The sequence below is a fragment of the Osmia bicornis genome, chromosome 11 (assembly GCF_907164935.1).
Source record: "Osmia bicornis bicornis chromosome 11, iOsmBic2.1, whole genome shotgun sequence".
Lineage (NCBI taxonomy): Eukaryota > Metazoa > Arthropoda > Insecta > Hymenoptera > Megachilidae > Osmia > Osmia bicornis.
In genome coordinates, this window is record NC_060226.1 from 9,427,308 (window position 1) to 9,450,908 (window position 23,601).

Consider the following 23,601-nt stretch of genomic DNA (forward strand, 5'->3'; position numbering starts at 1 on the left):
GAATGTGTCTTTACAGCAGAAGCAACATGGGTCGATGCGCATGCGCATTTGGAATGATACCGTCTCTTCGCATATGATGGCGACTGACAACTTTAAAACGTGAGTTTATTATCATATAATTTCTTACGTTTATATTGTGCTGTTTGAGTGTAAAATGTAATAGTGATATCACTGAATATTCAGATTCTTATTGATCGGCTAATTTTTTTTCATGCTCGTCGTTTAATAGAATATATCCTTAAAATTACCGCTCATAATTCGTTAGACCAACATTCACTTATCCTAGTAAGTATACCTATAAAGCTTCTCATAACTTCTCGCATTGGTATACTTGAAAAAAGTTCTAAAGTATTTATGAATGAATATAATGTGTACAAACTTTTTAATAGATGTTACATCAATTTCCATGATAATCTTTGTTTATATCTCTTTTTTAATTTACCTCCACTTATATCGAAATACTTCAAACAATCGTGACTTTGATAATGATTACGTCTACATATTCATATAATAACGATCCATTAATAGAGTTATATTTAAAAGAACAATAATTTTGTTTTATCATATTTGAAAACTTTTAAATAACCTCGATACCTCTTACACATTAAATATTAGATAGAAATATACTATTCAGTTAATTATAAAATAAAATGAGTACTTATTCGTAATCTTGACGTTGTAAAAAGAGTTAATAATTAAAAAAATTATTTTCAGGGTTATTCAATTTGTATCGTTTTTGAAAGTTAAAAACAAATTGCGAATTTCAATTATATCGTATTGTTGTCGTTATCATTAATCTATTTATGCTGAATATATGAATTATTAACATTTTTGATCAATTATGTAGTGGCAATAGTTTATTTGTAATTCACATTCTTTTTGAACGAAATAGATGAAACATATATATTGCAATAATAACCTGAATTAATTGCAACTTTATTAATATTAAGCGATAATATATCGAGCGTTATAAATGCTAGCATTTATACTTTAGAGGTTAATGTAGAAGTATATCGAAATCGAAACTTGAGCGTTTGTTTGGTATGCAGAAAGAATATCTTAATTAGCATTTTCTATGAATTAACAGAAATGATATCATTATGTATAGTATAACGGAAAATATTAATCGTAAAATTTACTAATTTTACTAAGGCTCGTTAAAATTCCAGTTTTAAAGACAGAATCTTTTTTCCATGTATACGTACTACTCGTTTAACCAATCGAACCACGTTAACAATACGACGTCACGAAAATACTAGCTACCATTGGTTAAACCCTAAATCTACAAAAATGAAATAATAAAATTAATATGCAACTGTAATTAAAATCAACGTAAACCGAAAATATTTTGCATGTTATACTTTTATTAAATTATCAGCACAACGATGAATCTGAATTGTTACAAGTTAACTAAAAAATATTACTTGAATCATCGATAAATATGTGATATCTGTTAAAAAAAAAAAATATTAGCTCAACGTGCATTGATCAGTAGGACCAAAGCTGAACGTTCTTTTTTGTTGGTATTTTGCGCGGGAGATTGATCGAGAGATTGTAATAACGAGAATATTTCGTTGAAACAACAGATTATATGAAAAAAGCTTGAATACGTTGGATATACTTATTGATCGATCGGCCACGATCCTTGAATGATTTCAAAATTACTTGTACCGAAGAAAAATCTGTACATCAGATACGGTTAGTAAGGTATCGAGTATATTTCGATTGGTCGAAACGGTAAACTTGTTCTTTCCCGTATCAACGATTAACCAATACCGAGCGGCCTGTTGCGCCGTCGCCACTCCACTTGGAACCTATGAGGACGTAGCTGTAGCGTACAGAGAATGAAGGCTCGAACGCTCAAAAGATATGTGAAAATAATTGTATAAAAACATATAGAATTCTAATCTGGCTTATTTTTCGTGTGTTATGTATTAATTGCTTGCATCGTGTTAATAATTTTCCTGGAAAAGATTAGTTTTTTATAGTTCCATGCAACCTCTTATTCCAGTGAAAAGTGCGTGCGCGTTGTGTTCTTCGAGTGATTCGTGATGCGCGACGAACCGATTTGTAAAAGTATTTGAACAACCGTGTTCGTGTTGTAACAGTTGAAACTGTTTGTTTGAACAATATTTAGCGATCTATAGAATGCGTGGAATAAATACTTGCTTCACGAATTGAGCTGAAAACGTGAAAAATAATAACATAACTCCACTCAGCTAGAATAGTTAGGCGCGTGTTTCAAACGGTGTTAGTGATTCTTCTGACGCCCAGTTATGGCCAGTCGTGATACAACGGCGTTAGTTATTAGAGTCTACAAATTACATTGAAATTTAGTTCGCCAAATCTTTTCCTCGGTGCTTAGAAAACTTTGCAATTATTCGTGAATTATGTAACTAGTTACAATTCTATTTGCTGATAGAAGATCTTTATATACTGTTAGGTTTGTAGAATTACGATATGTCCTTTCCGCTACGTTTATTCCTCTGATTCATCGTACAAATTTCTTTGTAAGTTAGTTAAATATTTATTTCGTTATTTAATAAAGAAGTTTTTATGAAAATCTTTCAGGTTTAATTTTCTAAATGCAAACGAAATCTGAGATAGCATTACTGTTATTTTTCAATATTTTAACCACGTGTTTTTATACATTACATTAGAAGTATATCGTTTAAACGAATCAAAATTTGTAAAACTTGAAATTTTTTCATTCTTATCAAATCATTCATAAATGATCATGATAAAAGATTGTTTTGCATCTCTGTAAAATGTATTTTGTTATATTGTTTTTATAGAATGGAAGAAGAAATAGTTGTAGATGATATAGATGAAAATAGTAGCTCAGAAACTCTACAATCAGACGATCCAACAACATCCGTCATGCCTTTATTATATATTCAACAAAGTAAATTGCGTTCCGCACCAACAACAACAACAAACCAAGCCATGGTTTCGTCTAATGCTCCTCAGCTTGCTGCCATTATTAATCCAGTCAATAATCAGGTAATTCAATAAATTTAATATTTTAATAGTTTCATGGCATTCCGTTTGTGCTTATGCATTCCGTATTCGATGCAAGAATAAAAAATATACATACAATTTTTTTATAGATATTAATGTTTTTCTTTAAGCTCTTACATAAGTAGATTAATATGTTACACTACATGGTATAATAAACCACTTAGTTATACATACATATTTAGGTCAGAGTAACCTATAATTGCATTAAATAATCTAAAATAATTAAGACATAATGGTGTATTATTAAGTACCTATAGCTTGAATGAGTCATTTGTACACTTGACAGAAGATGTTGATATACAAAGTGTGAGGTCTTATTACATTTCATATGTAGGTGGTAGCATTGAATGGTGTACTACTTTATAGTAAATATAGATTTGTTCAACATACTTGCTACAATGGAGCACAAGCAGAACAACATAGATTAGATTAAACATTATCTCCTTTAATCATTCAGTATTCTTAACATATTTTTAATAAAAATATTTTGAGTGCTTTTTGAATAAAATAAATTTCTTAAAAAGAAAGATGTTTCATTGAATTACATTAAATTACACAACTCTTCACAATGGGCGGACACTGGACACTGAATTGGGTTTAGATTGATCTGTCAAAACTTGTAAAGCAATATCTGTCTGGAATATGTAAGTTGCTTTCATGTCATTAATGAGTCATTTGTTTTACTTTTGTTTTAGATTGTCACAGGACAAAACAAAGTATTTATACAAGGGCCAAGCCAGGTTACTACTTCTCAAAGTAAACAACATATTGTAATTCATCGGCCAATTAATACTGTTAGTACCACAACAACTTCTCAAGGACAGAAACATATACTGCTTAGAAAATCTAATACATCCACTGCTCAGATTGTGCCCTTAAGTGCTTCTCAGGGAAATCAAAGTAATGCACAAGCAGGCAAACATACATTTGCGTATCTCGGAACTCTCATTAAACCCAACAAATCACGCGAATCTGTTGTCATTCCAGCAGGTAATTAATTTACTTATTTATAAACAGGTGGCGAAAAGTATTTCCTATTGAGATGATCTTAAGTTTACATGTTGATGTTCCTTAACAGGTGCATTAACAACAACTCAAATAGCTAAACCAAAATTGGTAATTGCACCAGTTATATCACAGTTAGCTCAAACTTCGACGAACACTACAGTAGTATCTCAAAGTCAACCCCCTAAACACATGGCAAATTTATTACTACCAGTCAGTATTCCTCAACAAAGTGTACCTACTAAGTCCAGTATGTTCAACTTAAAAATTAATAATGGCCAAATTAATAGCGATAACAAAGGAACCATTACAGGTATGTAACTGAAAATCCTTACGAATGTTTCTTTTTTTTTTAAATCAAAATAAATTATTTTTTTTTTTTACATTATAGTGTTACGGGAATCCAAAACAACAAATTCAGTCTCACATCCGCCACCTTTGCATCCGATTGCAAAAATGAGTTTATTAAATGCAAATAAAGGAAATAATAATTCCACAGACAGTATAAAAATTACAGAAAATCCCGATTCTGCTGTGATTACACCTATTCCAAAAAAAGATGATATTAATATGCCTGAGAAACGAAAAAAAACCATAAGTAATATATTACGGGGATCCAGTGAAAAGAGAATGAAAAAACAAAATCTTTCAAAGTCTCCACAGGAGAGTCTGGTTGATGTAAGTTATGCTCTAAGTAGCCCAGAATCAGAACAAGACAAGGACAAGAAAGTGCAAAACGATGATGATATTACATTGATTAAAGTAGTTCCTAGCGAAGATAAAGCTATAAAACTTCCTAATACGAGTATGGATGATGATATAAAAATAGAGATTATTAAAACGCGCACAAGTTGTGGTATTGAGTCAATATCAGACAATAAAAATGACTCTAAAGTCAATAATCATGAAGATATAAAAGATCATTTAAACGCAACACATCCGAACGATTCGAATTTTGATGCTGCAAAAGTCCTAGATTGGAAAGATGGTGTCGGCACACTTCCTGGAAGTACATTAAAGGTGCGTAAAGATAACATTGAAAAGTTAAATTATAAGTGATTTAGTATTTTAAAATAACATTATATATATATTTTACAGTTTCGTATGAATGAATTTGGTATTATGGAAGTAGTAGACGAGGACGAAACTAACAAACAAAGTAAAGATAGTATCGGTGACAAAGAAAATGTTTGTTCAACTCAGAATTCATCAAAATCCAGTACCCCGACTGTGAATAATATTAACGTTGAGAAGAAACGTGAGTAGTATCAAATAATTGTGTTTTCCTCGAAACATATTTTACGGATATTTCTAAACGATATCTATTTCTAGCTGATGATAGAAAATCTAGAACCGTCTCGGCGGACACGATGTATCATTGCGAAGGCTGTGGGTGTTATGGTTTAGCTGCAGAATTTGAAAGTCCAATATCGTGTAGTCCATCTTGCACAGAAATAATAGAAGCTAAATCAAAACAACCTGCCATACGAAAAGAAAAAGACTTAAAGTAGGTCGTTGAGTAAAATTTTTTCAAGAATTAACAGATGGTTAAACATGTATTTATTTCTACGTGTTTTTACAGAGATTTACGCGCAAAACGGAAACGTAAAAAGTTATTACAGGAACAACAGCAGCCTAAAGAAATAGATGAAAAGTCTGAAGAAAAAGTGCAGGACAAAGTAAGATCCGAAACGGATGAAGATACGAAAGATACTATCACAGCAATGGATGAGGAGAGCCAAGGAGATTCGACCGAATCTAAGGTAAGTACAACCAAACTCTGTTTACAGAAGTTATTGAAACTTACTGCTTATAAGTGTGTCTCTGTATGTAGTATCCTTGGCAGACAGGAAAACTCGGATTTTCGTGGTCGAAGTATCTTGAACATTGTAAAGCAAAAGCAGCGCCCGTTAAACTATTCAAAGATCCTTTTCCATACACTAAAAACCATTTCAAGGTTGGAATGAGATTAGAAGGAATAGATCCCGAACATCCGTCACGTTATTGCGTTCTTACAGTTGTGGAAGTAGTAGGTGAGTAGTGCAACATTGTTATTTAAATTTAGATGACTATACGTGGCATATTGTACGTATTTATTTATAACAGGATATAGAATACGTCTGCATTTCGATGGATATGCAGAAAATTACGATTTTTGGATAAATGCAGACAGTATGGATATCTTTCCTGCTGGATGGTCAGAGAAGAACGGACATCGATTAGACCCACCGAAAGGTTACGTGGCGAGTAATTTTAATTGGAATGCGTATCTTAAAATTTGCAAAGCTACCGCAGCACCGAAAAATATATTTTCAAATAAAAGTGTGAGTAATCAGATTGAATTGTGCAATCGAATTTGATAGCTTCTAGGATTCTAACAGGTATATTCGATTATTTCAGTCGGTCTTTCCAACTGGTTTTCGTGCAGGAATGAAATTGGAAGCGGTAGATAGAAAACATTCTTCGTTGGTTTGTGTAGCTAGTATAGCAGGCCTAATGGATTCTCGCATATTAGTTCATTTTGATTCTTGGGACGAAGTGTACGATTATTGGGCTGATGCAAGCTCTCCATATATTCATCCTGTGGGATGGTGTCATCATAATGGTCACAGTCTTACACCACCAAACAGTAAGTTATAATCGGATCAGTTTTATTCTAGAACTTTTTCCGAAAGAAAATGGTTTTTTTTTTTTTTTTTCTTTTAGACTATAAGGATCCAAAATCTTTTACATGGGATACATATTTGAGAGAAACCCGTTCTATGGTTGCACCAGCAAGAGCTTTTAAACAACGACCACCTTGTGGATTTAAGCGCGGAATGAAACTTGAAGCAGTCGATAAACGTGTGCCACAACTCATAAGGGTAGCATCGGTTGAAGATGTGAAAGATCATATGTTCGTAAATTATGAATATTTCTTTCTAACCGAAATATTTCGATTCAGATAAATTATATAAATTTTCACGTCATAGGTTAAAGATACGATTTGATGGATGGCCAGAAAATCACGCGTATTGGGTCGACGACGATTCTCCGGATATACATCCTATGGGTTGGTGTTTGAAAACTGGTCATCCTTTGGAACCACCATTAAGTAAGATTTATTCATCCATTATTTAGTCTATTATTTATCAGCCTATTACTTCCAGTAACTCTATTATTCTTTATTATAGCTCCGGATAATTTGAACGACAGACCGGAATGTGGAACGTACGGTTGCAGAGGAATAGGACATGTAAAAGGACCAAAATATGCGACTCATAACTCTGCATCTGGTTGTCCATATTCACCTCAGAATCTTCATAAAGTTAGACAGTTGTCGGATAGACTGAATTTAAAACACGAAACATGTGATTTCGAGGACGATGTACAAGATAAACCAAAAACAGAAAAGACTGATAAAATAAAAATGGAGAAGTCCGAGAAACTCGAGAAAATTGAGAAACCATTCTTTTCGGATGAACGTTTAACGAAGACTGAGAAAGATACGAAGCTAGAAGACGGTGATTTCTACGAAAAACATTACAGGCCTGACAATTTAGAAAAGTACATTACACAAACAGTTTATATGTAATATTGTATTTCTACGCTTTTCATATGTTTATGCGAATTAACAATTTGTTATTCACACAGGTTAAACAGATCGAAACATCATCACAGCGATGGACAGACGGACGATGACGAACTTTTAAGGAAACGAAAGAAAAGGTTTGTTCCCTTCTAACTTTATTCAATTTTCTGTTTGTTCGTTAGTTTTCGTTTATACATATGTAGAACTGTTAGTTGAATAATTATTGATTTAAAATATTTCTATAGACGACAGATATCTGAAGAGAACTTATACTCTCTATCAAACAGTTATAGCGATTCACCGTTAAATTCGACGCCATACGCACCAAATATGCCTGATAAACAGTTGCGTACAGAGTTGTATCAATCTGTCTATACTCCTGGATACAATCCATTACCGGATGCACCACACATATGGGCGAAACATAGCAACGCTTTAAACAGAGTAGTAGCGAAGCAAAATACAAACCCTCGAAGATGGTCAAACGAGGAAGTGATCAAGTTCATACAGAGCGTCCCTAATTGTAAAGAGATTGGAAATATTTTCAGGAAACACGTATGTACTTGTATTATTATTGAAACAAGAAGAAAGGGATCGATACATTTATCTAATTTAATTTACATATGTATGCTATATGGAATATCGAATGTTCTTTTTCACTTTCAGAATATCGATGGCGAGGCATTTTTAATGTTAACTCAAGAGGATTTAGTGACGTTATTGGGACTGCGTCTCGGCCCTGCTATTAAATTATACAATAGCATAGTTCTTCTGCGACGAAGGGCAACGTGAATCGGGTGCGATGAACGCACACATACTTGGATCTTGCAAAGTGTAAAGTGGCAGCTATCGCGACGATAATGTCAAAAGTATTTATTTGAGGATTATAACGAATCATCGAGATGGAAACATGTACTTTCCATCGAGATTAAGGACGTTGATTTAATTGTAATTGATAAGAGAAAAACGAAGGAGAGATTTCTAAATTCGATAACGCAAAAGGATCGATTGTTGGAAAAGTGAAAAAGACTATTGTGTGGCAATTTAAAACTGAAGTGGACGATAATCTTGATTTTATAAAATATAAGTATAGCCCGAATTTACGCGCATGATAAGTACTTACGATTGTCCGTTTTAATTTTTCTTATACAGTGAAGTGCATTCAGTCATGTACAAATGTAAATATTAATAATCTTAATAATTAAATATTGTAATACAAAAAAATATGAAAAGGTCTCGAAGAAATTTTCTTAACCTGCAGTACTAGTTCAATTTCGATTTCTCTCGTTGGAGTTTATTAGTGATACATATTAAAATTGTATATTTTTGATAACACTATAGTGCAGTGATTATTAGATTATAAAATGATTGATTAATTCCTTCATGCTTCCATAACTTAACACATTTCATTTTTACCAAACAACACAAAGAGATGTTAGTGTATTCTTATTCAAGTAACGATTGTATATAAACATAAACATGAAATAAAAACAAATCATATCGACATATTGGAAATGAATTATTCCCCTTGAGTAGACCAAGTTCGACGGGTTTAAAGTATATACATATGTGTATGTATTTAGAAAATAATGAATGTTTAATTAAATATAATAGGAATCTCTTACCGACGTAGGAACACGTAGGAAGGACGGAGTGCTCCGTTTAAACAACGTTATCCCTCTCTACTCGTTCCTGGCATCGTGCCACTCGTCGGTTTATCCCCTCTTCTGTATTAGACGCCAGCCAGCGAAGTGGCTGCTATGGCGATGTTTACAGCGTAGTCACGGCGACCGGCCATGTGTTCAGTCGGTGGTTTGTCGCGCACCGGTTAAGAGTGGTTAAGAGAAGGTTGTCGTGCGTGTGTTTGCCTCGTGGTTCTTCGTGTACCTTCGTTTTACGAAAGCGTTCTAGTGCATAGAAACCACTTGACTGTCAAACTAAACACTTGGCGTCCTACTGCTGCAGGTTGTTCGACATCCTGTACTTGCAAACTACTCTGGATTTCGTAGCAGTTACGATAATTAAACGATTCAGAGTACAATCACTTAAATTGTTAAAAATTCGAGCAGACCGATCTTGTGAATTTAAAAGTTACAACTTTATTCGTGAAACACATTTTAACCGAATTCGGTGGTGGCTTGGATAAACGTTGGAAAATCGAGACGATGAAAGTGTCGTTGAAAACTTGGTACGAAATAACGCATATTAAAATATCCTGCGCCTCGCTTGCGATTAATCTACAAAGTGACAACGTACACGCGAAGAAGAAATTTTACGTATGATCGCGTATTTCGAATCGAAGATAATTCGCGCGAGTCGTTGACATGCGCAGTTACGATAGTTTCCCGCTAGGACGTTCGATTTAGAGATATCGAAAAGAATCGGAAGTTGCTCTTTTCGATGAGAATCGAAGGAGTTCGAGAAGTGAAGAAGAACAGTGACTAGCGTCGTATGTTATGACTGGCGTATTTTTTACGAGGCAAAAGGAGGAGAACGATGTGGGGTGGTTGCCGTTGATCGTTGATGCGCGAGAAAAGCGCGAAAATCTCGTTGAAGAAGGACGGTCGGTGAAATTTGGCGGCGGGGGTGGGCCGCAGGCTCGTTTGTCGGTGATTGGCGCGGGATACACCGGCACCGGTAGTGCTAAAATGCCCCGTGGCCTGCCGACTAGACGAGGTCTCCAGGCGTTGGCACTTGTTCTCGCCACCGCTTATGCTACGATCCTCCTTTATCAGGCCGTTGCACCTCGTCAGGTAAGTTTTATAAATTCCTAGTACACCTGCAACGCCGAATTAAGGGTAGGTCTAAGCAGAGGTCTAAGGGGGCTACAACCCACTTGCCAGGGAGTTTCTTTCTAAACCTTCCATTTACTATGTCAAAAAATATGGAATCAATGTTTCTTACCATTACCCTATTTCTTTACGATTAAATGTCATTTAATTTTATTTAGAATAAATTTCAATTTTTGAATCGAATTTTTATCAACCAAGGGGGCCCTCGGATGTTCGATAGCCCCCGGGCCTCAAGGATCTTGATCCACCCCTGAGTACCCATAATTCCGTCGTTTAAAAAATTATTTTAACCGTCAATTGACTCGCGTAGTAGGTGACGCTAGATCGAGTTTAGTGGTAGGCGTCTCGAATTAGTTGTAACGAAGGGTTAATCGGTAGCCAGTTATGTTAATCGAGCGACAAATCAGGTAAGTGTAACACGTTCGGTCGAGTTTGTTTTCATTTCGAGCCACGGAACGAGGGTACAACACGTTCTATCGTGGCGTGCACGTGCTCGCTTCCTTTCCAAGAATCGTCGTTGATCGAATTGTCGCGCACGATGTTTACGAAGTATCACGAGTTAACACGTGCGTCACTTTGTTTTCAGTGGGTCGACGAAATGACGGTCGAAGTGAACAGTCGAAGCGTACTGGTGGAAATACCAGTTTCAAGGAGAACGATAAGCGAAGAATCGTCGGTAACACCTGCAATCGCCACGGCGACCATGGCACCGTTCACCACGAATCTCAACGATGTGTTTATCAGTGTAAAGACTACTAAACACTACCATCATTCTCGTTTGCCGGCCATCATCGGCACGTGGTTTCAATTCGCCAAAGATCAGGTAAGTTTCGAATCATCAGGCGTGCATATTTAATATTTAAACAATTCGAGAAAGCGCCGACGCCATCTTGGCAGTAGCTCAAGTCACGTGACATTTTGGCGCCATCATATTGTAACCCTTCTAATCGTAAAATGGCGCGCTAATTTCTTTTCTTTTATAATAGAAAATATTACATGTAGAAGTTTGTTTTTCCTCTTAAATAGTATCGAATGGATTGAAAATTAGGTAGATACTTTTTTAATTAGCAAACACCCAAGAAGATACATATCACGAGGGTAATAATCAATCCTTAGAACTGGCTGGACATCTGGTGAGAATAATCGCGACTTTGTGTGCGATTTGTTACCGTTGACGAGATCTCGTGGGAACGGGATTTACTCTATTTCAGTTTTACCGTTTCTTCTGTTCACTTTTCACTGCTGCTCGTTCATTATTAGCATCCACACACTTGGTGACCAACTCTACGAACAGTTGCATTGTTTGTTCCCGGAACAAACGAATTTTATCTGTTCATTCTTCGCGTGTATCTGCTCAGCAGTCGCCGTGTACTCTCCCTTTTGTGTATACGTTCGTTTATCAGACTGTCTTCGTTGCTCTTCGGTAACCGGAGGTGTAGTAACATTCACGGTACGGATCGAGCTAGTAGCGTACAACTTTCGCGATATTATCTCCCCACGACTAATTGCATGCATTGTACTTCCTCTCCCGTTTCTTGGCCGGCACTGGCGACACTTCCTGGAAGCGGGTAGCCGAGAAAAGTCGCGGGGCCAACAATCGAGCCAGAAAGAGATTCTCGGGAATTGCGCATTTGCGAGAATTACTCGGCACCCAAAAGGCCCCATTTCAGAGCACTTATCTTCTTGAGCCGGCACGATATTCGTCAGTTACATACTCCTTTTGTCGGTTCTCTTTAAGGCGTGTTAGACCCTTAGGGAGGCCCGTTCAATGAATTTAAACTAAATTTTTGCCGAATTACATCTTTTCTTGTTAACGAATATATGTACATCAATTACTAGACGTTAGTCTAGATTGAAACGAAGCAAACTTAGCTCTCACGGTTCAATTTTGACCCTCGTAACCCCCATGGAGCCCCATGTTAATTCGATCCACCTTTTTCGATCTTCGAAGCCTTCTTTTACCTGATCGTTTAATCACACGTCCATTTCGATCCTTTAATCGCGTGTAATTTGCGAAACAAACGGTGATTAACATGATTCTAGCCGGAAAGGGGATTTAACCCTTCGCGAAACTGCTCGCCCTTTATCGTTTTCCCAACGAATCCTGTTCGAAGCGTTAGAAATATTAGCAACGAATTGTTTCATTTCACGGTGCCTCGAATTCGCAATCCAATTTACGAAAGATGATTTACCGCGAGGGAAAGGGAAAGGGAAAGGGAAAGGGAAAGGGAAAGGGAAAGGGAAAGGGAAAGGGAAAGGAAAGGAAGGGTCAGGTAGGGAAACGAATCATTGCCCGGAGCTCTGAATTGTTTTACACGTTAGAAGGCTCGTTTAAAATGCAAATCGACTTCTTTCAATGTTCAGCCAAAGCTTCGTTCGTTTTCACGGTTCACGGTTTCAGCTATTCAGTTGAATGGCAAGTCTGCCCAATTCTACGTAGGATTATTTTAACAGAAATTCTTTTCCATTTGGAAAATTAACGCGGTACCATTCTTGTCTCGCATTATTCTAAACCTTTTCCGATTCGCAATTCGACAGTCATCGTTCTCGATTGCCCGCTCGTTAAAAGCGTGCCCCGATAGGTATTCGTTTCGAGAAAAAGTTCATCTTTTTCGAGCAAAGAGATCGATCTCCAGCGAACCGTTTGTCATTAGTTTCAGTGACTCGCTCCGCGTTGCAACCCTTCAATTCACAAAAGGTATTTTCGCTTCTGAATCGCTCGCGGATAATTGCTCAATTACAACGTTTATTTATCCGATATTGTCCGCCGACTTTGGAGGTGTAATTTAACAGGACAAAAATATAGAGTATCCAAGGGGGCTACCTTTTATTTTCATACCGATACTCATCAAGGAAATTGATCTCGAAATTGATTGGACATCCGTTTCGCTCGTTAACAGGATCGAGCATGAAGAACATTTTCGATATAATTTCGAGGAAGTAGTAGCTGGAGTAATAGCAGGGATGAATCGAGATTTGAATTTTAACCGAGAGATTAGCGAGAGAAGGATCCTCTTGCAACGAATTTTAATTAATTAGGCTCTGAATCCCTCGGCCCACCAGTTTGAGCCGAAATGTTTTCTTGACAGACGGACTCCCTTCGTACGTTCGCGCCTATTTTAGCCGCTCCGTACGTGCGTGGATTAATGTAATTACGTCGATGTAACGCGACGCCGGTGCCACTGACGTCACGGCGTTTCTCTCGTCTCTCTTTTTCCTTTCTCGAGAGTCCCTCGTTTGCCGGATATTCGTGTTCCTTCTACGAATGCTGACGGAGGTTATCGTATTCTTTTTCTTCTTCGTCAACGTTTTAATAGCCATAATACCGGACGTTCGTCTCGAACGCCACGTATCTGATTGTGAGTATTTTAATCGATCGAGCGTTCGAGCTAACATTCGGAGCGGTTCGATTAAGGTGGGAATCCGCGTTTCCTTCGGTTTCCTTCGGTTTCCTTCGGTTTCCTCGACGAAAGTTTATCCCAGAAATTGTGAAAATCCTCGAGACAATGCTGGTAACGTCTGGTTGCGCCACTGTTTCCCCTCGTTCCGACGTTCTTGCAGCCGTGTTCACTTCCTGAAGGCAACTTGGGAACTAAAAATAGTCGACTGCTTTAACACGTGCACCGCACCAGAGTACCGAGGGGCGAAATAACAGAATCTAACGCGTTTCAAAGGTGTTTCGGAGCTTAGAAAATTATTTAGTTGCTGTTGGACGGAGCCGATCCGGTTCGATCGAACGGAAAAATCGAAATTTATGATCGGTACGTGAGCGAAACTTGGATCATTAGACTCGCTTCGTCGACTCGGCAACAAATATCTAACTGGCTGTGACAATGGATTCTAATCGTGTTTCTGTTTTTCTTGCTGCTTTCAGACGTGGTTCTTCACCGACCGCGACGACCCGTACTTCCAGAACGAAACCAGTGAGTATTTCTATCAGTCTACCAATCAATCTATCGATTCTATCAATCTCATTATTTTTATTGAAACATGTAAAACGTGTTCCCTGATAATTCCTTTGCACGATATTCTCGAAATTTTTCTACATAATGGGAGGGTTTAGGAACGCCGTAGAGAGAGGCACGGCTGTCGCGAAGTCCGTTAATTGAGGAAGTAATTAAGCCCGCGAGGCCGAAAATGTCGTTCATTACGATCCCCGCCAGAGATGAGAATATTCACGAGATCTTAGATCTTACGCCAGTCGTTAATATTCGACAAACGAAAAGTATCATTTATCGTTCGCTCTCTGATGGATATCGATAGGGCGGCATGTTCGAAGCTCGGTTTTCGTTATTCTCGTCGAAAGAAAATAGCTTTGTTAAAATGGGAACAAGAGAGAGAGAGAGAGGAAAAAAAAAAGAAACGAACGCCACAGAGAGACGCGTTTATTTCTGTTGTAATACGAGGCAAGGATAATTATGACGGCGGGTCTTAATGGCTGCCCTCGTTTATGCGATAATTGCCAGCGAAACGAGCGGTTGTGTAGGAGCGGACAGCTTCTTTCGCTCGATTATTTCGACATTTTTCTCCTTTTAACCGTATCACGATGCTCATTTTCCCGTACCGCGATAGGTTGGTTATTCGCCGGCAAGTCCGCCGTAGCGAAAAGGTTAACAAACTGCATAGCAGATTTGCATAAATATAGTCGAAGAATCGAGTTCGATAATTGCGAATTCGAAAAGTAGAAAGTCTTTCTAACCAGTTCCATGGGATCAGGATATCTGGACGTTGGATAATCGCGTGACAACTGACGCAACCGGATGATCCTTCTCGTTCGAATCAAAGGAAAAAGAAAATGGTTCGAGCAGTGATCAGGCCGGACGAGATTCCAGCAACGGCAGATGGGGTGACCGGTTTCCCGTTCTCTTCTTTCTATACTCTCTGATCGATCGCGTCGATTATCCTCGATATCCATGATATCCATGATATCCTTGTCCACGCGCGAAAATGACGTCAACGCGTGGAACGTTTCAATCTAACAGCTCCTCTCTTCTCGAAAATAATCGGAAAATAAGAAAGAATTGCATTATTTTTCACGGTTCCTGTATACATACTTACATGGTGCTCGCACCCCGGCCGCGATGGTGGGTAGTAGTGACGCAAAACGCGTCAGTTATCCGTATAGCAGAAGGCGTGGGTGGAGGAGGGAGATGGGTAGGAGGATGCCGGCTACGTAAAAGGACGAAGGAGAAGGGATGAGCACGCGAACCCTCGGGCACCGTCCGACATTTGACCTCAACACGCGCTCTGCACCGGTTTGCACCTCCACCATCACCCTTCCCCTTTCTACCTGCCTCCTCGCATAATCCACCCTTCGTTTGTCGCCCTTTCATCCTACTACCACCAACTTTTATCTTCCTCCAATCTTTTCACATCTTTATTTCGAATTTTCTATAAGACAGACAAATTTTTTATCTTATTTTCAATTTTCTCCCTGGCAATTGCCTTGGCAATTTCAAATTCGCTATATTACATATATTGTAGTAATTTCTGAATGTTCACGCGCGTTGTCATTCGTCGGAGGGTGAAATTGTTCGACAGGGTGGTCGAGAGTATGGGAACAGGTAGACGGTATCAGGAGGATCACGGCGCGGTGGGTCGAAACGCATTGGCGGTGGCTGCTGAAGGAGCGGCAGCTATCGAGCCGAATTAATTAAGCCTCTGTAACGTCGACCCACGAGGATGATTATTAACCTCTTAATTAATTGCACGCCCACCCTTATGGTTAAACCTGCACCTTCCTCTTGTTTGCTTGCAGACGGCCATATGATCAACACCAAGTGCTCTTCCTCCCACAACAGGCGGGCCCTTTGCTGCAAAATGTCCGTCGAATTCGACAGGTTCCTCGACAGTGGCCGCAAGTGAGTACCGTTTATCAATTTTCAATTTTTCTTTTCCTTTCTTTTAAGTCTCGTCTCGATTCTTCGATCGGAAAAATAAAATTGAAACTCGGGGTATATTTTTGAGGAACAGAGGGTTGTTTGCGATCGGTGCGGCACGACCGTTGAAAATTCGTGTTTGGATAGGGAAGCACGATGCTCGCGCGTGAAAATATTATTTCTGGTAAATCGTCGGCTAGAAAAAACACGTCTAATGGGCCAGCGGTCATCGTCGCGAACCAATTACCGCGTTTCGGCCCTCTTTCCTTTCATAATTTCATCTCTCGAACTCCATCGTTTTTATTTATTTTCCCGACCGTTCCACGTTTTGAAAACTTGCCGAAATGGAATTTTAACGTGTTTACGTTACTCGCCTGTGTACACACTTCAATCGACTCAGTTGATCGTTTCCACTCTCTTAACAGAAAAATGAATATTTTTTTTCTCTCTCTTATTCCGAAGTCAATTGGTTTGATTTGAAAACTTTTGCTTTTGAAGATATGCCTACTATGTATGTAGCTTTCATGGAAAATTGTGGAAAAAGCGGGGCAAAAAAGGAAGCTTTTCCATGGGAAGTTGAGTGGTTGGCTACCGAAAACAGCCTCCGTAGGACATTTATCAAAATACTTGAAGAGTGTGTCCGGGTACTTGACGTTAGAAAAGAGGGGCAGAGTGTTTTGAAATTCTTTCCAGCAGTAGGCAGTTAGTCCATTCACCGTTAACCAAATATTTTTCACTCGAATCACCACTTAAATCCTACTCTCAACTTCCAAATAAACTACTACGAATGTATTTAGAAAACGTGGAAGATTTAAAGATTTCTTTAATTTTCATCAAGTTTCATTTTTCAAATTGCAAAGGAAAAATCGTTTATTACTCGATGCTTATGGGGTGACGAGTCGATATTTATGGGGTGGGGTTGGTCGGCGTTGTAAGAGGCGGATACGCGGTAACTGGCTTCCCGTGGTCGGATTAACAGCTGCAATTACAGCTTGTTCTCCACTCTCGGCAAGGATCGCGTACTTGCTCTTTGATCCTCTCCATTTATCGCGGTTACATCGTCGGTGAGCTGGTTTAAGCGTTTCGCCGCTGAACCGGGTAAACACTCGGAACATCCGGAACATCCGGAACATCCGGCGTCCGAACAGAGGGATTGTTATGGGAAAAAGCGTCGCCGTCGCGTCGCGTCGCGTCGCGTCGTCTCCCTCCCAGAACCAATAGCCATTTTCTCCTTCCATTTACAAGATTGCTCGAACAACGAAATATTAATTAATTCATAATTTTCCTCGTACGATAAATTATCGTCCTCTGTTCGTGCCTGAAGCACGTGGTCCTGACGTGATCCTCTTCGCTTTTCGATCGGTGGTTTCACGTGCATCAGGAGGAATCCTTTTGTCCCGCATCTCAGGACTTCGGTCCTACAATAAGGAGGAGATTGTGTGCGGTAAAGTAAGGCTGAAGGTTCGTGAGGAGGAACAGGCAAGAAGGGATTAACGAGCAAAGGAAAGAGGTGTGCACCAGCTGGTCCTCCGGTAGACGATTCAATCTTCTTCCTTTCTCTTGCTTCTCCTTTCGACGCAAAGCCAGCAACAGAAAGAACAGCAGCACCAAGAGAAAAAGGGTAAAGGAGTGTGTCTCGAATGTCACATGCGGGCTCCTTCCCTATCCTCTTCCTCTTGTTCGAAAGCCCCCTTTTTTTTTCTTCTTCTTCATCTTCATCTTCATCTGCATCTCTCGTTTCTTTCTTCTTCTTAATTTTCTTTCTTTCGCCGTTTCGCGTTCCGCTCGTTGCATGATTTATCGAAGCACGGAAACTTTTATACGCTTTCCGACAGGTTGCTGGAAAGCCGGTCTTATTGGTAGTACGCGTTCGATATTTGTCGGGATATGCATTCGGTGCAGTGATTTGTGAGCCTGTTGTCGTTTCATGTAGGCGATGCTTTTTTTTTGTTTTTTTATCTTGCATCGATTTTTATTGGCAATGGTACACGAGGTTTTATGGGCTTTTGAAATATTACGTTGGGTGCTTGTTGCTTTCGTTTCATCTTTCGCGGCGATTAAACGAAGGGTAATCTACCTTCCACTCATTTTATCCTCGCTTTCTTCTTTGCAATTTGAAAACTAATTATCTCCTCCGATTGTTAACTTATTCGACTATTAAGTGAAAAAAGGTCATCGAATATCCTGGTCCAATGGTTACCTAAGGGACATTCTGATTAATCGTCCGACCGCGATATCTTAATATTTTTCCGAAACGACGGGATTCCAGCCGGGCTGAAATTATCGCCGACGATTTTGCACCTCGCATCGTCCAATTATGCGAGCGTTTTACATGTTCCCCGTTTAGTTAGATCCGTGCTATCGATAAAGAACAGCAGCGGGCATAGCCGTGCCGCGAATTTATGGAATTCCTCTCGGCCACGCAGCTGCGCGCACCGTGAAACGTCCGAACGTTTCCAGGCCAATTCCCCTGGCTATTTACGAGACATTGCTTCTTGCTCTCCTCGCGATTCCTGCTCGATATTTCGCGCGATTTGCGCCCAGCAACGTTGACGATCCTTTCCTCTACCACTCGATAGATCCGATAGATCCGATAGATCCTTCGGTTGTCGAACAACACTTATTCGTCACGCTCCGCTACGTTTTCTTTGCAAACTTTCCAATCACCCGGAAGATATTTTATTTACTTTTAGCAAGAAAAAAAAAAGAAAAAATTCTTGATAGAACTTATCTTGCTATCAGTGATTGCGAAGCAAATAGTCTTTGTGTAGGCGAGGCAAGGTACCGATAGCCAAAGTACGGGAAACCGACCGTGCTGTTTGAACGAAGCGATACAGGTATCGTTGTGTACATAGAAAATCGCGGTTAGCCTCGGCTCGAAACGCGATAAGACAAGGTGAAACGCGGCACGCTGCTCGTCAACCGACTCGCTGATCCTTTCACCAAAGCCCTGCAATGGAGTACACAGAGCGATACGCTGTTGCACCTATAAATCATCGGTATCGTCGTTACCGATCAGAATTTCTATGGGTAACAACAATGGAGGAAACGGCAGCTGATAGGTACGCGAGGCCCTCGCGATAGCGCGTTTTCGCGTTTTCGCGGCCGCCTGTTTCTGCAGGAAATTCATTTGATCGCTGGTATAATTAATCGACGGGGTGAATATTTATTTACTTTAATCGCAAAGATGGTTCGGAAAAATCTTAGCTCGGAGGGAAAGGTATCGGGTATTTTATCCTCTCCTTTCTGAATGGAAAAAAAAAAGTGTGCGCCTAAAGGCAGTTTCGCACGAGGCGATCTCGTATGTTGGTCACGCGAGCAATTATCGAGAACACGATGAAAAACTTTATACAACGTGATCGATCGTCGACCGGTTGTTGTCGATGACTCCATCGATCCACGAGCTTGCTCGAGGTAACAACTCGAAAGCAACGCGTCCTTGAAAGAACATGCTCGACTTATACGTATTAATTAGCAATATAATTACCGATCGTTCCTCAAGGTACATACATAGTTGGAGAAACGAAGCTTCGATTCTGGGACAGCCTGTAGATCGTAGAGCGATTTTTAGCCATGCGCGTTCAGGGTGCGGTCGGTCGAGGTTGGACGCGGATAATCCGGCGTGCACGCTTTCCTAACTGACATACGTGCAATCAGACACGCCTCGAGCAAAGGCTCAGGATATCCTGCGCTGGATGCTGCAATTACCGGCAAAAACTGGCAAAAAACTGAACACGACCAAGTTTCCGAGGCAACGTTCGCGTGACTCGGTGTTATACTACACGTAGGCAGCAGGGTTGCCGGTAATGCCGCATAATAAGCGTTTAGGGACGCGGCTAGGACCACCACCCCGTTTCTTTTTTCTTCTTCCCCCTGTCATGTCATTCCTCGATCGCATCCCGGCTTCGAACGGGAGCTACGCTAACGATCAGATATTATTAAACCTTTTTCCTCTCTTCGTAGCCGAGCAGTTTATTTATCAATAGGGAAATTTCCATCTGGAGCCGAGCGGCATGGCTCGTTTAAAATACCTGTTTCTTACGCGTACGTGTCCCATCGGGGCTGGCAGGTGTAGCGTCGTCTTTACGTGATACGAATTCGGTGATTCGAGAATCGTTCCGGGAATCTCGTGCTAGCAGCAATATTATTTCTCCTGTGGAAAATAAAACGCGGAGGAGGATTGTTCACGTACGATCGGGCTGGCTACTCGCCAGACTTGTCTTTTGTTCTTTCCTGCACGCGACCAGCCTTTCGACTCGATATACGCGTCGCAGAAATGGTAATGGCCGATTGGAATGCGCCTGTTGTTCGTTCACCACGTTTCATGCGGACGTTGACGATGTTCCTTTCTTTCTTTCTTTTTTTCCCCTCATTTTTCAATGCGACAGATACGCAGAGCCTTCGATACCGCGTACTCTGTGTACGGTAGCGTTCGATCGAAGTTAACCAGAAGACAGTATTGGCTTTAGGGTTTAATATCGGCGGAGAGTGCTTTTTTTCACGCGTATGTTTCATAATTTGAAGGAGATTTATGAAGCGGTTTGATTTATGACCTGCTAGGGAGACGAGGTTCCTCTATGGATACTGTATCAGAAGTTATTGGGCTACTCGATGATGTAGGGGAAATACGAACAGAGAGTATTTTTACTATGATAGAGTACGATATGCTTTTAAATTTAAAAAGCATTGGAAAGAAATTTCGAGTCGAATGAAATATTTTCAATGCTCGATACGCGCGACAGGGAAGGTACAAGTATCGTTTCAAACGGCAGCTTCACGATCGATCGTTTAATCGATTTGACCCGACGTCATCGCACCCAATTGATTTAGATGACGCTGCTCCGTTCGACCGTCAGCCTCACGATTAGTCGAATCGATCGTTGCGTAACCATACACACTGTTTTTGCTATCTCAACGCGACCTACATTCTCTAGTATTTTTCGCATGTCTCTTTTTCTTATCGCGAGTAGGATGTACATATTTTCTTTTAGCGGAACTCTTATCGGAGCTGAAAATGATTATGATACTCGTAAAGAGCACGAAAAACTACGTCGAAATGATACATCGATTTGTGATTTTGCGAGTTGCGTCGGGTGACAGGGGGTTGATCGTAAGGTTGCTAAAAGGGTTAAAGTCCAGGTGGATCCAGTTGTGTCGTAAAGGAGAGTGCGTGTCCCTCCATTTGCAGATCCATCGTCGGTGCATACTCTTTTTGTATGCACCGAAACTGGTTTGCACCTGATACCGGCTTCGCGATCGAATGACGCGTTTCAATGCGTCCTCTTTCCCTTCCTCTTCATCTTCTTATTCTTCTTCTTTTACCTCCGCCTCTTCTTACCCTTGTTCCTTCAGAGCCTCTTTTTCTTACGTCGCTCCCGTTTTTGCTTGCTCCTTTTTCCACGTTCGCCACGTTCACAAAGATTTCGCTCACGCGAGAACCCTCTCCCTCTTCTTCTTCTTCTTCTTCTTCTTCTTCTTCTTCTTCTTCTTCGTCGACCCTCCGATTTATTCTCTTCGAAACCGCCCTGACGAATTCGTTTGCTTCTCGCTGAGGACGCTGAAATTGGCGGGAAAACGCCTTCCCGAACACGGTTGCGACACGATTCCGCGAGGACGCGAAAGAAACTTGATTTACATATTTTTTGCCGGTGCAAGGGTTAACGATTGCTCTTGCTTGGTACTCGAAGCACGCCTCTTACTCGAGGCTAGGATCCTTCAAGGCTGCACACCTTTCTTCGATCCGTTAACCAACATTCGGAAGACAAACTGCCGCGGGTTTCGAGCGTGCTCGACAGTCGGCTCACGAGAGGGGACGAGATAAGCGAATTAATGTAGGTACGCGAATACCGAGAAACGAAAGGAAACGAAAGGAAACGAAACGAAATCCGCCGATGCAATCTCGCGAATTCATCGAGCATCGCCTACCGACCTGTCCCCCTCTCTCTCTCTCTGTCTTCTCTTGGTCAGAGAAGCTGAATGGAATCATTCATGCGAGGACACGTTTCGCGTTCCATACGGCGACCCTCGAGATACGACGACAGCCTAAAAAACGAGTACTCAGGGTAGTCGACTTAGCCGCGGCCAATCGGACGATACCGCTTCTTCTCCGCCTTATCGAGAATTCCTGGAACCTTTTTATCCGTTTGGCTCGATGCCAGAACGCGCGAACCTTCTCGGCTTTTCAAACGTCGCGTCGTTGCGATAAGTTTTCGCGTTGCTTGTTACCGGGTCGCATCTGTTCGCCGATCAGGTTGAAAAATATGAAAGACAGGGATCGATAGAGGTAATCGGCGCGAAGCGAATCGAGGGCAGTGTTTTCGTACGACGCGACCGCGACGCGACGTCTCGAGGAGGAACGTCTTCTGTGTCGCGAACACTTGGAAGGCAATTTCTGTTATCAATGTAATATTCTGCAGCGAGAGGCCCCGGAAATGGCTCGTTGACTCTCGCCGCGCCGCTCATTGCTACATCCGGCACGATGCTTGCCGGTACACAATATAACTTGATACACTCGAAAGTGGAACAAAAGAGTTCCATCGAACGTGGCTTAGGTGTGCGCAACTACCCCGATAATTCGACTACCTTCTCCCCTTTCGTCTCTCTCTTTATTTCTTATCGTTCGTTTCGCTTCCAAGAGTAAATGAAACTTCAATTGGTTCAGATATCCGTGAATTAAAATCTGACCGGCGCGGCGCGGCGCGGCGCGGCGCCGGCACGGCGATTGCTTCCGCGGGGCCCGTTGTTTGGACAGCTCGGATATTGGCCGATCATTCTTGCCTCGCTTTCCATTTACCGGTCGTTTATCTTGCCGCCACGCCCTGCGTTTAAACGCCGTCCGATATATATCTTGCAGCTTGGCCAATTCGTTGAAACTTTCTATCTCTGTAGAAAATTCGAGTACCTCAAGAGTCTAGAGTCCAGAGAAGCGGAAAGGAGGCCGCGGTGACTCGCTGGACGAAGGGCGTTCTGCGGGGGGATGATGGATAAAAAGAAAACGGGGACGAATGCAATCGTATCCGCGTAACAAAATATCCTCGAGGTTGAGGAGAAAGAAAATCTTCGATGCGGTCGATGCGTAAGTCTGGCCTCATTGTGTGTATCGGGTGTCGAAAAGTTCGACGTCCAAGACCCACCTTCGATTCCTTCCCTTTCTCGAAAAGAAACTAGCCTGCTTCGTCTTTTTATCTTCTTAGCCCTTCTCCTGGAAAGTGGCTCTCGAACGGAAACTGGACAATGCGAAGGGAACTTCCGTTGCTCATTTTCCTATCTACGATGGCTTCTTTCGAAACTTTCCAAGACTTTGCGTCTCTTTCCTCAACTTTCAACTTGTATA

At 40.6% G+C, this 23,601-nt stretch overlaps 2 protein-coding genes across 7 annotated transcripts in view; both read left to right on the top strand.

Annotated features, from left to right (window-relative positions):
* The first annotated feature begins 45 nt into the window (after window positions 1-45).
* Window positions 46-9,101, top strand: LOC114878912 (lethal(3)malignant brain tumor-like protein 3). 5 transcript variants are annotated; one of them, XM_029193205.2, is made up of 17 exons: window positions 46-99; window positions 2,796-3,003; window positions 3,717-4,011; window positions 4,100-4,339; window positions 4,418-5,046; window positions 5,125-5,284; window positions 5,359-5,533; window positions 5,609-5,789; window positions 5,861-6,059; window positions 6,133-6,350; window positions 6,427-6,655; window positions 6,733-6,922; window positions 6,999-7,120; window positions 7,200-7,572; window positions 7,660-7,734; window positions 7,843-8,152; window positions 8,264-9,101. In XM_029193205.2, exons 1-17 carry the CDS (start codon window positions 74-76, stop codon window positions 8,387-8,389), a joined length of 3,756 nt encoding a protein of 1,251 aa, XP_029049038.2. In that variant the 5' UTR covers window positions 46-73; the 3' UTR covers window positions 8,390-9,101. The 5 variants fall into 5 exon arrangements, with proteins under 5 accessions (XP_029049038.2, XP_029049040.2, XP_029049039.2 ...); XM_029193207.2 differs by having other exon boundaries at window positions 7,885-8,152; XM_029193206.2 differs by having other exon boundaries at window positions 5,873-6,059.
* A 139-nt stretch (window positions 9,102-9,240) lies between these two features.
* LOC114878915 (fringe glycosyltransferase) overlaps window positions 9,241-23,601 on the top strand; it is a 36,615-nt gene continuing 22,254 nt past the window's right edge. The window contains exons 1-4 of one of the 2 annotated variants that reach the window (XM_029193219.2): window positions 9,241-10,350; window positions 10,976-11,212; window positions 14,264-14,312; window positions 16,148-16,250. In XM_029193219.2, the coding sequence (XP_029049052.1) occupies window positions 10,054-10,350; window positions 10,976-11,212; window positions 14,264-14,312; window positions 16,148-16,250 (686 nt within the window). In that variant the 5' untranslated portion in view covers window positions 9,241-10,053. Of the gene's footprint in view, window positions 10,351-10,704; window positions 10,797-10,975; window positions 11,213-14,263; window positions 14,313-16,147; window positions 16,251-23,601 lie in introns of those variants that run through there. The other variant, XM_029193220.2, reaches the window with a different exon arrangement.

What these genes read in the sequence shown, in the direction of transcription:
- LOC114878912 (XM_029193205.2), top strand. Translation starts at nt 74, where the DNA reads ATGATGGCGACTGACAACTTTAAAAC. An exon ending in TAACAAAGGAACCATTACAG is followed by an intron (nt 4,340 to 4,417) that starts GTATGTAACTGA and finishes TTTACATTATAG; the next exon opens with TGTTACGGGAATCCAAAACA. An exon ending in CAGTCTTACACCACCAAACA is followed by an intron (nt 6,656 to 6,732) that starts GTAAGTTATAAT and finishes TTTTTCTTTTAG; the next exon opens with ACTATAAGGATCCAAAATCT.